The sequence below is a fragment of the Rosa chinensis genome, chromosome 6 (genome assembly GCF_002994745.2).
Source record: "Rosa chinensis cultivar Old Blush chromosome 6, RchiOBHm-V2, whole genome shotgun sequence".
Classification (NCBI taxonomy): domain Eukaryota; kingdom Viridiplantae; phylum Streptophyta; class Magnoliopsida; order Rosales; family Rosaceae; genus Rosa; species Rosa chinensis.
The window spans coordinates 21,587,040-21,603,609 of NC_037093.1; the positions used below are offsets into that span (position 1 = coordinate 21,587,040).

Sequence of the window (16,570 nt, forward strand, 5' to 3'; positions counted from 1 at the left end):
CAGTCCACACCAGCTTCTCAACCTATGACAAGGACTCAGCCTACACCAGCTTCTCAACTAACACCAACTCCTCAACCTATTAGATTAGCACATCACCGTATTCTAGCTCCAGAACCATCTCCACCTTCTCATGCATTTGTGACTACACTCCCTCAAAAGCGAGTAGCTCAGTGCCCCACAAGTTTGAATTCAGGGTTGAACTTCCATATTCATATTAGAACTTTCATATCTAATATTGTTTCTGGATTATAAAAGTATATATAGACTATAAAAAAAAAGTTGATAATTCAATACATTTACTTCTGGAAGATGAATGCGATGCATACCATAATCTATTTGGTTTAATGTAAATGACTGACTAATTTGATCATAGTTAATGGAGCAGCAATAACTCCTGAGCCATCTGATGCTTCTCAATTTCGAGCTTCACCACCATATCAAGAGATAGCACCCCAGCAATCAGCAACTCAGAATGGAGGTACATTACCTTTTTTTTAAAACATAAAGTTTTCTTCTAGACTTAAGAATTTCGCATTGGCATAACTATTTCATATGAATTTCAAAAATAGTGTAATTTATTTTGTTTGAAACATTATTATGTCTCGTTTATGTTTCTGGAAGCTCTAGCTATCTTTCAACAAAGAAATAGGGTGAAACAAATAAAAACATAAAGACAGTGCAACAGGTTTTACAGAAATTGCTGCAGCAGGACTTTGACTTCAAAATTCATAACTTAATATAGAAAAATCATATTTAGGTGATTCAAAATCTGAAATTATATTTAAGATGTATACTGAAACTTTTAAGAAGACACCACAATGAAATATCAGACCAGTAAAACAAATAAAAACATATTGATGTACAGTGCAGCAAGTTTTACAGAAATTGCTGCAGCATAACAGTGACTTTAAAAATTCATAACTTAATCTAGAAAAATCATTTTTAGGTGATTTCAAGTTTGAAATTACCTTTAAGATGAATACTACAAATTTCATGAAGAATTGACTTCTAATATCAGACTAATAAAACAAATAAAAACATACTAAGGTACATTGCAGTAGGTTTTACAAAAAATTGCTACAGCATCACCCTGATTTTAAAAATTCATTACTTAATCTAGAAAAATAGTTTTTAGGTGATTCCAATGCTGAAGTAGTCTTTAGGATTTATGCTACAACTCTCATGAATATACCAACTTCAAATTCAAGATGAGTTTGTATGAAACTATGCATATTTTAAAATAGTAACATGCATGTTATTTGTAGGGGATTCTGATTCTACACTTTTGTGCACAAAACGGAAGCGTGGAAAGTCAATTGGAAAAGGAACCCTTGATTTGATGTCAGCAAATGGAGGGAATAAATTGATTGTGGTTTGGGATCCAGATCATTGGGTTCCTAGTGATAAGACAGTTAGTAAAAAGTTCACTTCTAAAATTGGAATTACTATTCGAGGTTATGCTCCAGTATGTTATGGAGTGTGGTCTAAGATAAAGCCTGATACTAAGAGGAAATTGAGGGAGAAGTTGGAGGTAAGCTTCAAACTATAGAAGGTTTGTTAGTTTATTGGTTTCAGTTTTGAATGATTATAATGCATTGTTAACGCTTCATTTATTTGATTTAGACCCTTTTTGAGGTTGATCTCCATCATCCAAAAGTTCTTGCATATGTTGATGGAATAATGGCTACAGCATACACTCAGTTTAAATGGAGATTGCATAATCACTACAAGGAGAATGGAACATATGAACGGGCACGAGCCAAGTTGCCTGATCCAGACCTTTGGAATAGTAGACCTCTAGAGCATTGGCATTGGTTGTGCGATAATCTTTATAGCAATGAGGGATATATGGTGTGTACTAGCTGTTATACTTCATTACATATTCATGGATTGTGCTGCGATTATTGAAAAAATGAATTCTGATGAAAATCTAATGCTTATATTGTTTCATTAATAAAGGAGGTCTGTGCTACTAATGCTCAAAACCGAGATAAACAGGAAAGTACCCATCGGGGTGGTGCAATGCCATTTATTCAGCATGCTTTGCAAGCAGCAAAGGTAATTAAATAATAGTAGCTCATGTGGCATTCTATTACAATAAACTCTCATATATTGAACTGTATGTTTTTTCAAGTGCAGGAAGGTGGTAAGCCTGTATCATTTATAGACAATTATGAAAACATGTATCAGGATGCAGAGCATAAGTGGGTTAGTGAAGCTAAACGAGTGAGACATATAAGTTATCAATCAATATCTTAGTTCAAATATAAGTTTTATAAAATTGAAATAGAAGAATTAGGATTCAAGTCTGTGATTTGCATGTATACACAGTTCCACGCTGATTGAATTATATATACAATATATTATATCTAGATTTGTATTTTAGAAAGTGATGTATATCAGGTATAGTGCATTATATCTAGTCTGAATTTGTTAATATTTAGGGTGGGTGGGTGTGTGTGTGTGTGTGTGTGTGTGTAATCATATCATTCTTTTTGTTGCAGGAGAAAATGAAGCAGAAGAGGGAAGATATCAAGGCAAAGCTCATTGAAGAGGCACCAGAAGGTACTCCTATTGAATCAATAGAAGTGGCTTTGAATGACGAGATTGCAATTATGGTTGAGGAGTGTGGGAGAAAAGGTGGCAAGGTTCAAGGTTTAGGTGCTTTCCCTCGCTTGGATATCTCATCTTCTTCTTCTTCAATGCCAATAAATTCTGAGTGGAATGAGATGAAAGGTAATCTACAAAATCTTACATCCACTGTAAGTTGCTTGGAATCTGAGAATGCAAAGTTGAAATCTATGTTGCAAGCAATATTTAGCAAATTGAATGGGAGTGATGACATTAATTGTGATGCTGATGATAGCTCTGCTCAAGAAACTGATGGTATTGAAGGAATTGATCATGACTTCTCTAATGACTAGCTTGGTATGGAGGGTTAGAATGTCTTGGGTTTCATGAAATATTTAGGAATTATCTTTCTCATATGTAGTTAAGGAACTACTTAGTCCTGAACAATCGATCCTAGGTTTTTATTTTGAATCCTTTTGGAATTGCAATTACTAACAGTAATATGTTGGTGACTAGCCTAAATTTAATATAATTTTGTGGGTTTTATAAGTCATTTCCATTTTCCCTTTGTCTCTACAATGAACAAGCATAATTTTAACTATGACGAATACACATTCCTTGCAATGTCTAATCTATGAGGAAAATGTGTTCCTCACATTGATTAATTTACCGGGAATATTTGTCCCTCACAATTATAAATCTGTGAGGAATCTTCATTCCTTGCAACTATTAATCTGTGAGGAATCATCATTCCTCGGGATTATTAATCTGCGAGGAATCTTTGTTCCTCGCAATTATTAATCTGCGAGGAATCTTTGTTCCTCGCAATTATTAATCTGCGAGGAATCTTTGTTCCTCGCAAATTAATAATTGCGAGGAACACATATTCCTCACAATTAATAATTTGTGAGGAAATCGAAAATCCTCACATATAGTAATCCGTGAGGGGGTTTAAGCGAGGAAAATTTGCGACGCACGAGTTTCCTCGCTCATTAGTTTAAGCGAGGAATTTGGACATTTTGTGAGGAATTCCATTCGTCACATTTCATGTTTTCCCTTGTAGTGCCGTGATGGGAATCAACTCACAACCTCAAACCCCAACTTCCAATTATGTCACCATAACAAAACCAATATGATGAATAAACAAAACGAGATAAAATCTAAACCTTGTTGAGTCTCAAGGTGAGAAAAGCTAAGGAGTTAGAGTGCCTATACCTCGTTGATTCCTACAGAATGGCCGAGTTGATAGAGCTAGTTGAGAGAAAATTCTCAATTTTATTGATATTCAGAAAAACCGACCACTACAACCAAATAAGGGGTTTAAATAGTTTGCAAACCCTAAACGAACTAGTAATTGAAAATATTGAAAAAGAGCTAGGAAAAGGAAAATAAATAAAGAAAATAATATAGAAAACGTAGCTCTGTTAGGCTACTGCCACCAGCAACTATCATGTTGCATAACGTAGCTCTATTAGGCTACTGCCACTCGCAACTATCATGTTGCATCAAAAGATTTCGCAAATCTCAAATATTTGAACTTTATTACACATTTATTCCAATCGTTAGATAACAAGCAAGGATGACATTTCATTTGGGGAAAATGTTGATTTCTTTGTACAACCAAAGAATCTATACATTTTCAACACTGGGGAGAAGTATTTTTGCACGGTAATTAAACCTATTACAAGATCAAAAGAACCGCCATTAGGCCAGCATGCATGCGAAATGTGGCAAGCAAGCATAAGCAGCAAGCAAGCAACGTGTGCTTACAGGATGTGAATGTTTATATACTCGTTGCTATTTACTTAATAGCCTCGTTGTGCACCAAACAAACAAGTGAGAAAGAGGGTGGCTAAGTAGAGAGGGCTACTTGGTGCCATCACAAGGGAAAAAGTTTATGGTAAAACTCTACCTCTGTGGCAATTTTGGTATCAGAGAGTGCAGGAGTGAATACTGGCTTTGTATATGATCTTCATTTGCACCACTTCCGTTTGCTTCTATGGACTGCTCAAAAGATATATAGTGTTGTGATATTTGAATGCATGTAGGTAGATACTGGATAAATCTACTGTAAATCTCAGCTAATACATGTAATGAATGAATTGAAACATCTGTGGATGTATGCAACTAAAGCTATATATATATATATATATATATATATATATATGCACTTAAGGAATTTTTTTTTAATCAATCCATCAATGATTGTCATTAATAAACTCAAGCTAGAACGACAATTACATACCCTTCACTATCATTCAAAGATAGTCAAGAGGTTGTGGGGATACCACATGGTACATGAGGACTAGACCATTCATTATACAACCGGTGCTTACTTAAGCATGCCTATAAACTACGATACAACTAGGACATAGTTATAGGCAAATGTAAAGAAGACTACCTTTTTCCATGCCCATCAATAGGGCTAGGAGGTTTAAACACATTATCAGCAGTAATCTGAGGCTCATAATTCTCCAAGAAATCCTCTGTACTAGTTGTGCCTACTTCCAAGCTATCCAGCCACATGTAGGAAGTAAACCTAATCCATTGTTTCTTATTAGGGCCCTAAGCAAGTCCAACTTCTTGGCAAGGTCTGATATGGACACCCAAACCCTTTTGGGTACCGTGACATAGCCTTGCGCAGATAGAGTCCGTCACCGCATCCAACATGACCAATTAGAAACCATTCCAGACTTTGCAACACCAGAGCAAGCCAATTTCCGAGTACCTAACTTCGGGAATCCCTAGAAAAACCAGTTGATGCAGTGCCGACTCGCTGCCATCTTCGTCCATAGTGGTCTAGCAATGCTTGGATCAAGCTTCGACGGAGCTAGCAGCGGTGAACCGACTCTCCACCAAGCAGCTTTTGAGACCAGTGAGGTCTGGCTCAATTTCGAGGCTGAGGCCATGATCGATAGTAGCCAGGTAACATCATCAACCCAATTGAGATTGACTGTGATGGCCATTTCGGGCCTGTATAGAGACCGCATCGTCTATATCTCCTCCTCTGAGACACCGAGATCACCACTGCAGATCCATCTTCGCATTCCCATGCAACACCAGAGTCCAACTATGACTAAACTGCCACCCCGCGTGGCGTAATAGGTGGTATACATACTACTACATGCTAGTTGATAAACATCGGTTCAAAACTGATGTCTTTTTCATTTAGCAACCGATGTCTCGTTAAGTGATGTCTATTATAGCAGTCTTAGACATCTGTGGAAAGCTGATGTCCATAAAATACACAGGCAATAGGGTCGCATCGTGCAACACCGAAGCCCGTCTGCAACTTGATTTTCCTCGGCGAAACTGCCACTCCACCTGGGTACGTCACCCCTTTCATCAACCCCAGACAGATGGAAAGGTAAAGGAAGAGATGGACTTGAGTATCCAAAAAGGTAGACAGATTCACCAACCCTTGGTAAGTTTGGACGGAAACGTCCGAAAGTTTCAAAGCAGTCGGAACCGCCGTGCTTGTCGCCTCCACAAGAGAGCAGCATTGGAGTGATCGCGAGGAAGAGTGCCACTAGAGAGAGATTAGGGTTGGACATCGCTTACAAGTCGTGATAATTATATATGCTTAAGGAATTAGCATTCTAATATGTCGAAGAAGTACAACAGTGACTTTTTTAAAAACATCTTTTTATTTTATTTTATTTTTATTTTACAGGAACTAGTATACTTTATAGCAAATTACCCATAAGAGTCATTTTGAAAATTATATTATCTATTAAGTCACTATATATTTTAGTCCCACATAAAAAGCCACCAAAATATAAGAAATATTAATATTTAAAGAAATGCCACTGCATTTTTATTTTTCATTATTTACGAAAATGTCACTGCATCCAAGCAACTATTATTATTAATTAAAAAACTATTATCAACGACAAAAAACTACTATCAACGAATCGAAAAATTATTGTTAATTACTGTTATTAGTTAGAAAATCATAATTACGCACATTCAGACATTTTGTCACTGTGTTATTTGACCTCACTCTGAACAAAATGGAGCACAAACCGTACATAACTATGTGACTTGCGTATTTCATCAGCTCAAAAATGGATCAGAACTTTTCCAATTCCTTAGAAGATGAAGAAATTATGAATCTACTGCATTTTCACTAATAGGTGATTTACAAGAACAATGAAAGTAGAAATACAATTTTACGTATGAATTGAAGACAGCTGGGTTTTGTTGAATGTTAAATGTTCTCGAGAGAACTGAGAAACAGGGTAAAAACATGGGTAAACTCGTTAACAAAAAAAAAAAAAAAATTTCTTCCAGAATGTCCTCACCCACAAGATCCAGATCAAAGCACATATGAAACGTCAAGTCGCCATTGACTTGGTTCACTCAGCCTTAACTCGCAGGTGATCTAAACAAGGCATCATGTACGCCGCGGGGCTTGCCTGAAGTTCCATGAACTCTTCATATGACATTCCGATGTATTTTGGAGCTTCGCCACCCAACAACTCCGGAATTGGTAGAGCAGCCGTGTCAAGTGCAGGTCCATGTGGTACTGCTATGGAGATCCTTGTAGCTCTGTTGTTCACAACTGCCCGATGCCATACGCTCTTGTACTTATCATTAGTCAAGATCTGCATTTGGTCCCCGATGTTAACAACAAAAGCACCTGGAGCACAATTAACTAGCACCCACTTGCCGTTGTGCTGGACTTCAAGGCCACCCATGTCATTCTGAATAAGGAGAGTCACAAGTCCGTGATCGGTGTGAGGGGGGATTCCGATGGCTTGATCGGGCTGTGGACACGCCGGATAATAGTTAGCGGCGAGGATTTGTAGGCCACGGTCCCAGTTCATGGCCTTGGCTATGTACTCGGCCTCCAACCCCAAGCTCTCTGATATTCCACTCAACAATTCGGTTGCAACTTGTCGAGTTTGTTTGCTGAACTCCAACGAAACCTCACTGTAATCGGCGGGTTTGTGGAGTAAGTGGAACTCGGGATGTGCTATGACCTTGAGGAAATCCCTCCACAGACGAACTTTGTCGATCGCAACGTTAAAGCTTGTTCCGCACTTGATTGGTTCCAATAGCTTCCTTGATTGGAACTCCTTCTTCTCCACCTCAGGAAGATCAAAGAACTTGTGGCACACATCGATCATGGATTTCATCAAGTTCTCAGGTACGCCGTGGTTGATCACCTAATCAGAACCAAATATCATTATTAGCCCTATCTTCATTTATTTTAGTACAAATATATTCTCAGATATTACTTGCTCTAATGGTACGGCATTTCTGTGTATGTATACCTGAAAGAAGCCCCATTCCTGGCAAGCTCTGCCTAGCTCTTCGATGGCTTTGGACCGGAGTTCTGGGGAGCTGGAGGTGAGTTGGGCGAAATCGATGGTGGGGATTGAGTGCTCTGGGTCGCTGGCATCAGCTTGATCGTTGGGGTACTTGACGTACGTGTACTCCGACGGTACGGAATTGAGTTCGGAGCCCGTAAGTGTCTTTATGCTTGCTACTTTGGTTTCCTCGGCAACGTTGGCTGTTGTAGGTGCCATTTGGGAGATGAAAGTTTTGGAATCAAAAGAGTTGAAATGTGAGAGAAGGGATTAAGTTTGCTGGTGTAGGTCAGATGAATGACTGGGTTGCTATATAAAGCCAAAGTAGATGGGAAGCTCAAATTCTCCACGTGGAGAAATGTTTGTGAGGTTAGCTATATTTTAGTACGTAGTGCCGAACTCCAAAGCTGGCCAGGTTTCCAATTAGTTCATCAAAGTGTTTGTTAATCACGTACATGCAGATGTCAGTAGAAGACCATATGTGTGGAATATATTTGATGCCACTCTTTAACTTCTAAATTGTAACCCTTCCATCATTTTCAATTTTCTTTGATTTTTGGTCTCTCTTTCTTGGAAGATCAATATGTCAATCACACATGTAGCCCCATATAGTGGAATAAAACTGGACGTGGAAACCAACAATGAGAATGAAGATTATTCACTACATGCACTTGTTTTTGGAATCATATATACAAGATAACATATATGTAAGACAAATACTAGTATTCTGTGCTTTAATTTGTATCTTTATTATCCGTTCTTGTAACTTGTGACTCAAAATTGAATGTCTTAAAGAGCATTCAAGAATGTGAAGTGTTATGATTCTCCTGAATGACTACGATGGGTTTTCGGAGCTCTCTGCAGTGAGGTTGGATTTTGTTTGGATCTGGGTTACACTTGATGGCATACCTCCGGGTATTTTGACAGAACCTACCGTCCGGTTGGTTGGTGGGACAATTGGCGAGGTGCTGGAGGTGGATCGTCCGGCGCTGCGTAGGGGCGATGCTCGGGTTAGGCTTGTTCTATCTATCCATGATCCGGTGCGTCTCGACCGTAGGGTTAGGGTTTCTCCCTCTGACGTCCTAACCCTAAGATTCAGGTATGAAAGGCTCCTTGGGCGCTGCCACTCCTGTGCTATGCTGAATCATGGTGGCCAACGATGCCCTAGGGTGGACGAGTTGGCAGCTGATGCTGGGGCGGAGCAGGGATCACAAACGGCTGGTGGACCGATCGTTCCAGCCCTTGTCTTTAGGGCAAACGTTCAGCCCTCTATCTCTTCTCCATTGATCTCTACTTTCAAGGTCCCTGGCTTGTCGAAGAAGAAACCGGTACAGATTCGTACGTGAGCTTCCTACGCTTGCGTTGTCTGGTACTGAGGGTACCTCCACCCAAACTCAAGTGGTGGGGATGCGCCGGCCCAGGGCTGAGGATGCTCCTGCGGATGGTAAGCGAGCCAAGCATGACTTGGCTTTGGTGCCGGTAACCCTGCAACCGGAAAATCTTGGGTTCGAGTTTTCTGATGCAGGTTTGGTAGGTGGGAAGCTGTCTCAAGGCCCTAAGGTCTACAAGAAGAAGGGCAGGCCTCGGGGTTCGCGAAACAAAGTCAAAGCGGCATCGGTGTCAGCCACCGTGGATGACTCTGGGTCTATGGAGTCGGGGCCCTTTGATGGTGGTTCTGTTGGCATGCCTGAGAAGCCTAATGGGCTGGCTGAGCCTGTTTCCCAGTCCGGGTAGGAGACGAGCCCTTCCATCTTCGGGCGAGTGACGTGTCTTGCTTGATGGCGGCGATGTACACCAAGTAGGGTCTTAGGCGTCAAAGCGGTCAAGGAAGTGTCTCGTGCTCGATGATGTAGGATCTCGCAGTTTTGTTTTGTTCTTTATTTGCTTTGGCTAGTAGTTTTCTTTTGAATTTTAGTTTTTTTTGGATTTCCTTTTGGTTTCAGAACTCTTATGAGCTCGCATTGTAATATGGGGGGTGTTTGTACCCCTCATGCTTGACCGAGTGAGGTCGTCATGATTTCGATCAATGGATTAGTCTTCCGTTGCCCTAAAAAAAAAAAGAATGTGAAGTGTTATACATTAATAATTTATAATAAGGACTTTTAAGCGTCTCGCCAAATAGTTGTTATTAAATTATATATCCAAAATTTAGAGATTGCATGCTAACTAATTTTAATTTAGATATTATTAAAGGAAAAACATATTATGTGCCTTCGTCAAACCAACTGACGGAGAGGAAATCAAGGAATCAGTGATTACCATCAATCAGCGCAATTACGGATCAATCAGCATTTAGTATCATTAATGTAATCGATATTTTCGTTGTAATTCTATCTCTATATAAAGGGACTATGAAATGAAATGAGTAGACCAATTCCAATCTCAATTTTACTTTAACACGTTATCAGCACGCTCAGAGCGAATAGCCAAGAAAAAGCCCTAGCTTTGAAAAAAAAACCAAAACCCTAGAAGAAAAAAAATATTTTCTTCTTTTTTGCCGCTGCCAAGAAAAAAAAAGAAAAAAAAAATTCTCCTCTCCCAGCTGCGCGCCTAGCCCATCTCGATCCGACAGCTGCTTGCAGCAGCAGCCTGCATCCCAGCCTGCGCAGCAACACGAAGCCCCACAGCCGGCCTCTGCCTGGCCGCCAGCTCCACGGGCCCTCCAGCCAAGATCCCAGCGCCCTCCAGCCTCTGCACCGCGCCCTTGCAACAGACCGGGCTCGAGCCCCGCCGCCAGCCTTCACCAGCCCTCTATCCTTCACCCGTCCTCTCCCCTTCACCGGCTTTCATCTTCAGATCTCGACCTCCCCCCAGACCGCCTCCAGCCTCTGTCCAGCGCTGCACACCCTACCTTCGCCCCCAGACTTGAGTCCGGCCTCCCACCTGCAGCACACAGCTCCGGCCTCTCACCAGCAGCGCACGGCTCCGGTCTCCCACCTGCAGCGCATGGCGCCCGCTTCTCACCTGCAGCGCACGACCCTAGCCCACTCGCTCCTCATGCCAAAGCGCACGCACACCCAGAGGAAGAAGGAACAGAGAACTAGAGGAAGAAGAGAGAACCAAAGGAAGAAGAAGGAAAAAAGAGAGAGATGAAGAAGAGAAAAAAGGGTGCCCGGCCCAAAAGAAAACCTGGCCCAAAGAAAAAAAAATAACAAAAACAAAAACAGGCCCTGCGGCCCAAACAGAACAAAAAAAAAAGAGAAAAGAAAAGAAAAAAAAAGGCCTTGTGGCCCACTGCCGACAAAAGAGGAAGCGGTCCAGTTTTTCTCAAGCTCAAAAATATCGCTATGCACGCCTGCATCAACACGCGCGTGTGCTAGGATTGTTTTATTTTCTCGACAACAAGTATATTCTCTTTTATTTATTTAATTTCATACTATGGTATATTTAATTTTTTATAATTAGAATTTTTTTGAGCATGCCTTGTTATTTATGTTTTATATGTTTATCTTTAAGCATGATTTATAATTATGTTTAAGCATGCTTTATATTTTCTTGCTTATGTTTTTATTATGAAATCTTAAGCATGTTTCATGATTTTTATTTTACTCATGATATATTATTGCTAATTATTATGTGTAGTATATAATTTGTTGTATATTTGTGAAATTTGAGCATGCCATGTAGTTTATTTTTATATATGCTATGTTTAAATGTGCTATAGTTATTTTTATAATGCAACATATACAATCCGCTTTGCCATGATAATAAAAATTCATGCGCATTATCCATACATACTTACTGTGATAAAGCATTTTCACATAGCATCGAAAGAAAAAATGTGACCATTACGAATCTTGGTCTTGAAATCTAATTCATATTTCTGGAAAATAATTTACGTGGATGTCTTTATGACTACGTAATTTATATCTTCTCTCTTGTTTATGTAGATGGCTAATCCAACTAGACCTGAATTTGACATTTTGGACTCAGAAGGACTTGAGTACCATCGTTGGGTTTCTGATATGGAAACTGCCTTTGTGGCAAAAGACTACACTACCACTATTACCGACCCCAAAGATGATGAACCATCTAATAAGGTGAAAGCAAATGCCTTAATGTTTCTGAGGTGACATATTGATCCTAGCCTACGCTGACACCCAAAGAATTGTGGGATGCCCTTAAGGGACGTTTTGGGAACATTCATGACACCTTACTCCCAGAACTGGCCGTTCAGCGGAATGGAATCCGCTTTCTTGACTACAAAAGGGTCAATGACTTCAACAAGGACATGTTGCGCCTAAAGGCAGGTCTCAATTTCTGTGGAAGGGAAACCATAGAAGATGATATGATATACAAGACTTTTTCCACCTTTCCTACTTCAGCGCTTATACTAGCTGACTAGTATAGGCTGGAGTATGACAACAAAAGAATCACAACCTTCAATAAGCTGATCAACCTACTGCAAGTGGCTGAGAGATATAATGAGGTTCTCTTGAACAACAATGCCAGGCCCACTGGGACAAAGAAAATTCCCGAGGCTAATTATGGAAAAATGAAAGGTGGAAAAAACTCCAATGCAAGGGGGTTTAGACGTGTTGATCCCTACCCACGTGGCAACAATGCACCACGTGGAAAGGGACATGGGGACCGTGGAAACAAGATGCAAAAGGAAAGAGTTGACAATGCACCATGCTATAGGTGTGGATTCATTGGGCATTGGTACAAGAACTGCCAAGCAAACAACAGAGTAGCAGCCAATTACAAGAGGTATAGAGAGTCTAAAGAACAAGAGGCTCACTATATGGAAGAAGGAGGTTATGACCTAGACGTCAACCTTACAATTGCAGACTCCAATGACAAAGAGGAACTTGCTAAGTCAATGGATGCTCTCAATCTTGACTAATCTGCTTTATTCATTTTATTTTCCAAAGACAATTGTGAAGGCATAATGCCTCATTTTTAATTAGACTACTACTTGGTCTTAAAGTTTATTTCAATAATAGTTTGATAAATTAGATTTCTGAACAAGACCTTGATTGGATTATCGTTGGCTTACTAATAAATTTCGGATTTTATTTTGAAGCATTGAATTTGTTCGATTTTATTTACTACATGCATGGTTCGAAATAGCACTATAAAGATGTAAAGCAATGCATCTAGAGAAAAATTATTAGAATGAAAAGAATAACATTCCACGCAAATAAAAATACTCTAAAGAATATGAGTTATATTTTCTAAATACCTCCCATTTATTTGTAGGAATGAATGGAGGAGAACTTGAGTGCTTAGTTGATAGTGGGACTACCCACACAATATTAAGAAATAGACAATTATTCATTGAATTAATAGCCTATAATTCCTCTGTGACTACAATGATTAGATCATCACAAGTAAAAAAGGGCGAGGAACTGCCAAATTCTTGCTGCCTAATGGCACAACATTTCAAGTCACAGACGCTCTATATGCACCAAGAGCTAATCGAACCTTGTTAAGTTTCAAAGCTATTTGTGCCAACGGTTATCCAGTAGAAACACACTGTGAGAACGGAACTGAATACCTTGATATTAACTCTAATGAATGTGGAAGGAAACGCATTTTAGAGAAACTTATGAGTCAATCTAGTGGATTGTACCTCACTATGATTTAGATCATTGAATCCTATACTGTCACCAACAATGAAATGCAGGACACTGACTCATACAGGCTTTAGCATGACCACCTAGGGCACCCCGTTTGTGACATGATAATCCGTATTTAAAAGAACTCACACGGACATCTCTTCTTTCGAGTGAAAAATAAAATGGGACAAAAATCTGCCACACTGCAAGGTGTCGATCCTATTACTGCTCAAATGCAGCCATTGCCTTCTGAAGTACCAGAAGCACTACCTCCCTCCCATTATGCCTCATTGACTATTTTAAAGGCACATCACTCGTTTTGCAAAGCCTACTCTTGAGCAAAAACAGGATCGAGACCTTCCTATGCTAAAGATACAAAACAAAACATTCCATTCTTACAAAGGATACAAAGAGATGTATGTGGACCTATCCATCCAGAATGCGAACCATTCAAGTACTTTATGGTTCTGGTGGCTGCTTCGACAATCTGGTCACATGTCATTTTATTGTCCACAAGAAATGTTGCAAAACTCCTAGCACAGATTATACGTTTAAGGGCTCACCACCCTGATCACCCTATTAAGTCTATAAGGCTTGATAACGATGGAGAGTTTACATCAAAAGCATTTGATGAATATTGCATGTCTATTAGGAACGAGGTAGAGCATCCTGTACCCCATGTGCATACACAAAATGGTCTAGCAGAAACCACCATCCACAGGCTACATATGGTGGCTAGGGTATTAGTAATATTGCACGCAGCTTTACTTATTCGTTTCAGACCCACTACTAGCCAACCATTTTTTGCGTACCAGTTGGTAGCTGGATATGAGCCTGACATTTCACACTTACGCATATTTGGTTGTGCAGTACATGTGCCTATTGCGCCCCCACAGTGCATTAAAATGGGTCCTCAGAGACGATTAAGTATTTATGTTGGATAGGAATCCCCAACAATTATCCTCTATTTGGAACCCTTGACAGGCAATCTCTTTACCACTAGATTTGCGGATTGTCACTTTGATGAGACAGTCTTCCCGTCGTTAGGGGGAGATAGGAAAAAGGATTTTCCAAGGGAACGACAGCAATTGTCGTGGTTTGTCCCCACTCTGTCTCATTTTGATTCCAGCACTTCATGATGTGAAAGTGAAGTGAAAAGAATAATCGATCTTCAAAACGTAGCAGATTCGATGCCTGATGCGTTTACTAATATTGCAAAAGTGACCAGATCACATATACCAGCTGCAAACGTGTCTGTAAGGTTAGAAGTCCCCAACAAAAGGCACAACGCCGCAGATAGAGGCGCTGCAACCACACTTAGTGGAGGCGTGGTTGAGGCTGTGGCTCCCCAAGGAAGAAGGGGAGGCCACTTGGTTCGATTGACACTCACCCAAGGAAGAAGAGGGCGAGTAAGGCACAAACCAATCGATTAATCATCAATGTAGAGAATCCCTCTCATGAGATTATCTCTGATTATAGTTATGTCCATGAATCAATACTGGAGGACGCTCCGATGTTTGAAATGATTCTAGAGAACAAAGAAATCTCAATGGATTATGAGAGTGCGTATGAGTGGATAGAAAGATCTTCCATACACATTGATGATGTATTTGCATACACTATTGCTCAAGAAATCATGGAGCACGATGATATCGAACCATGCACTATTGCAGAATGTCAACAAAGAGCAGATTAGCCTAAATGGAAAGAAGCAATCCAGGCAGAATTAGATTCTCTGACAAAGAGACAGGTATTTGGTCTGGTAGTGCTAACCCCACCAAGTGTAAAGCCTGTAGGACATAAATGAGTTTTTGTCAGAAAGCGTAATGAGAGGAATGAAGTCTTGAGGTACAAGGCTCGCCTTGTGGTGTAAGGTTTCTCACAACGCCCTGGAATTGACTACGAAGAGATATACTCTCCCGTAATGGACGTTATAATGTTCCGCTATTTAGTTAGCTTAGTAGTTTCTGAAGGACTAGAAATGCAGCTCATAAATGTGGTTACTGCATATCTCTATGGGGATCTTGATTTAGAGATATATATGAAAAGCCTAATGGCCTTACATTACCCAAGTCAAGTGACTCTAAACCACGGAGTGCGTAATTAGGTTGAAACGCTCACTTTACGGATTGAAACAATCCGAGCGGATGTGGTATACCCGCCTAAGTGACTACTTGATTGGGAAGGGATATAAGAACAATGAATTGTGCCCTTGCGTATTCATAAAGAAAACAAGTTACGGATTTGCAATTATAGCTGTATATGTCGATGATATGAACATAATAGGTACTCTTGATGAAATAAGAGAAACCGCGAGCTACTTGAAATCCGAATTTGAGATGAAGGATCTTGGAAAACTCGATTTTGTCTAGGCCTTAAACTAGAACATTGAGTTTGTGGAATACTAATCCACCAGTCTGCGATTTAACATGGACAAAACTCATCTTGCTAGCACTCCCATGATCGGTCGAAGTTTGGATGCAAAGAAAGATCCATTTCGTCCAAAGAAAAATGACGAAGAGGTGTTGGGAGCTGAAATTCCCCATCTAAGTGCAATAGGTGCATTATTGTACTTAGCCCAATGTACTCGACCAAACATTGCATTCTCAGTGAACTTGTTAGCTAGATTTAGCTTAACGCCAACGCAGCGTCACTAGAATGGTATCAAAAACTTTATTCGATACCTAAAAGGAATCTTTGACTTGAGACTGTTCTTTCCCTACAGAGAGACAAGAGGGACCGCAGATGGAACTGCAATCCCTAAAGGAAATGTTGATGGCGAAAGCGCCACTCACTACACCAAAATGCCAAATGACGTTTTGGTTGGTTTTGCTGATGCTGGGTACCTCTCTGACCCACATAAAGGTCATTCCCAAACTGGTTATGTATTTACCATTGGGAACACAGTGATATCTTGGAGATCAACCAAGCAAACCCTTGTAGCTACCTCCTCGAACCACTCAGAGATCATTGCTCTACATGAGGCGGTTCGTGAGTGTATATGATTAAGAGCTATCATTACACATATTCGAGGGACTAGTGGTTTGAGTTCTACCACTGAAGAGCCTATTTGCATTTATGAAGATAATGTAGCTTGTATCGAACAAATGAAGCTAGGTTATA

At 40.0% G+C, this 16,570-nt stretch overlaps 2 protein-coding genes across 2 annotated transcripts; one reads left to right on the forward strand and one right to left on the reverse strand.

The window, feature by feature from the left end:
• Positions 1–24: 24 nt before the first annotated feature.
• On the forward strand, positions 25–3,064 carry LOC112171039. The gene is made up of 7 exons (XM_040508486.1): positions 25–181; positions 374–478; positions 1,266–1,531; positions 1,624–1,851; positions 1,960–2,058; positions 2,140–2,235; positions 2,505–3,064. Exons 1-7 carry the CDS (start codon positions 25–27, stop codon positions 2,922–2,924), a joined length of 1,371 nt encoding a protein of 456 aa, XP_040364420.1. The 3' UTR covers positions 2,925–3,064.
• Positions 3,065–6,641: 3,577 nt separating this feature from the next.
• Positions 6,642–8,155, reverse strand: LOC112172523 (2-oxoglutarate-dependent dioxygenase 19). The gene is made up of 2 exons (XM_024309905.2): positions 7,851–8,155; positions 6,642–7,742 (listed from the first exon to the last, which is right to left on the reverse strand). Exons 1-2 carry the CDS (start codon positions 8,103–8,105, stop codon positions 6,930–6,932), a joined length of 1,068 nt encoding a protein of 355 aa, XP_024165673.1. The 5' UTR covers positions 8,106–8,155; the 3' UTR covers positions 6,642–6,929.
• Between the last annotated feature and the right edge of the window lie 8,415 nt (positions 8,156–16,570).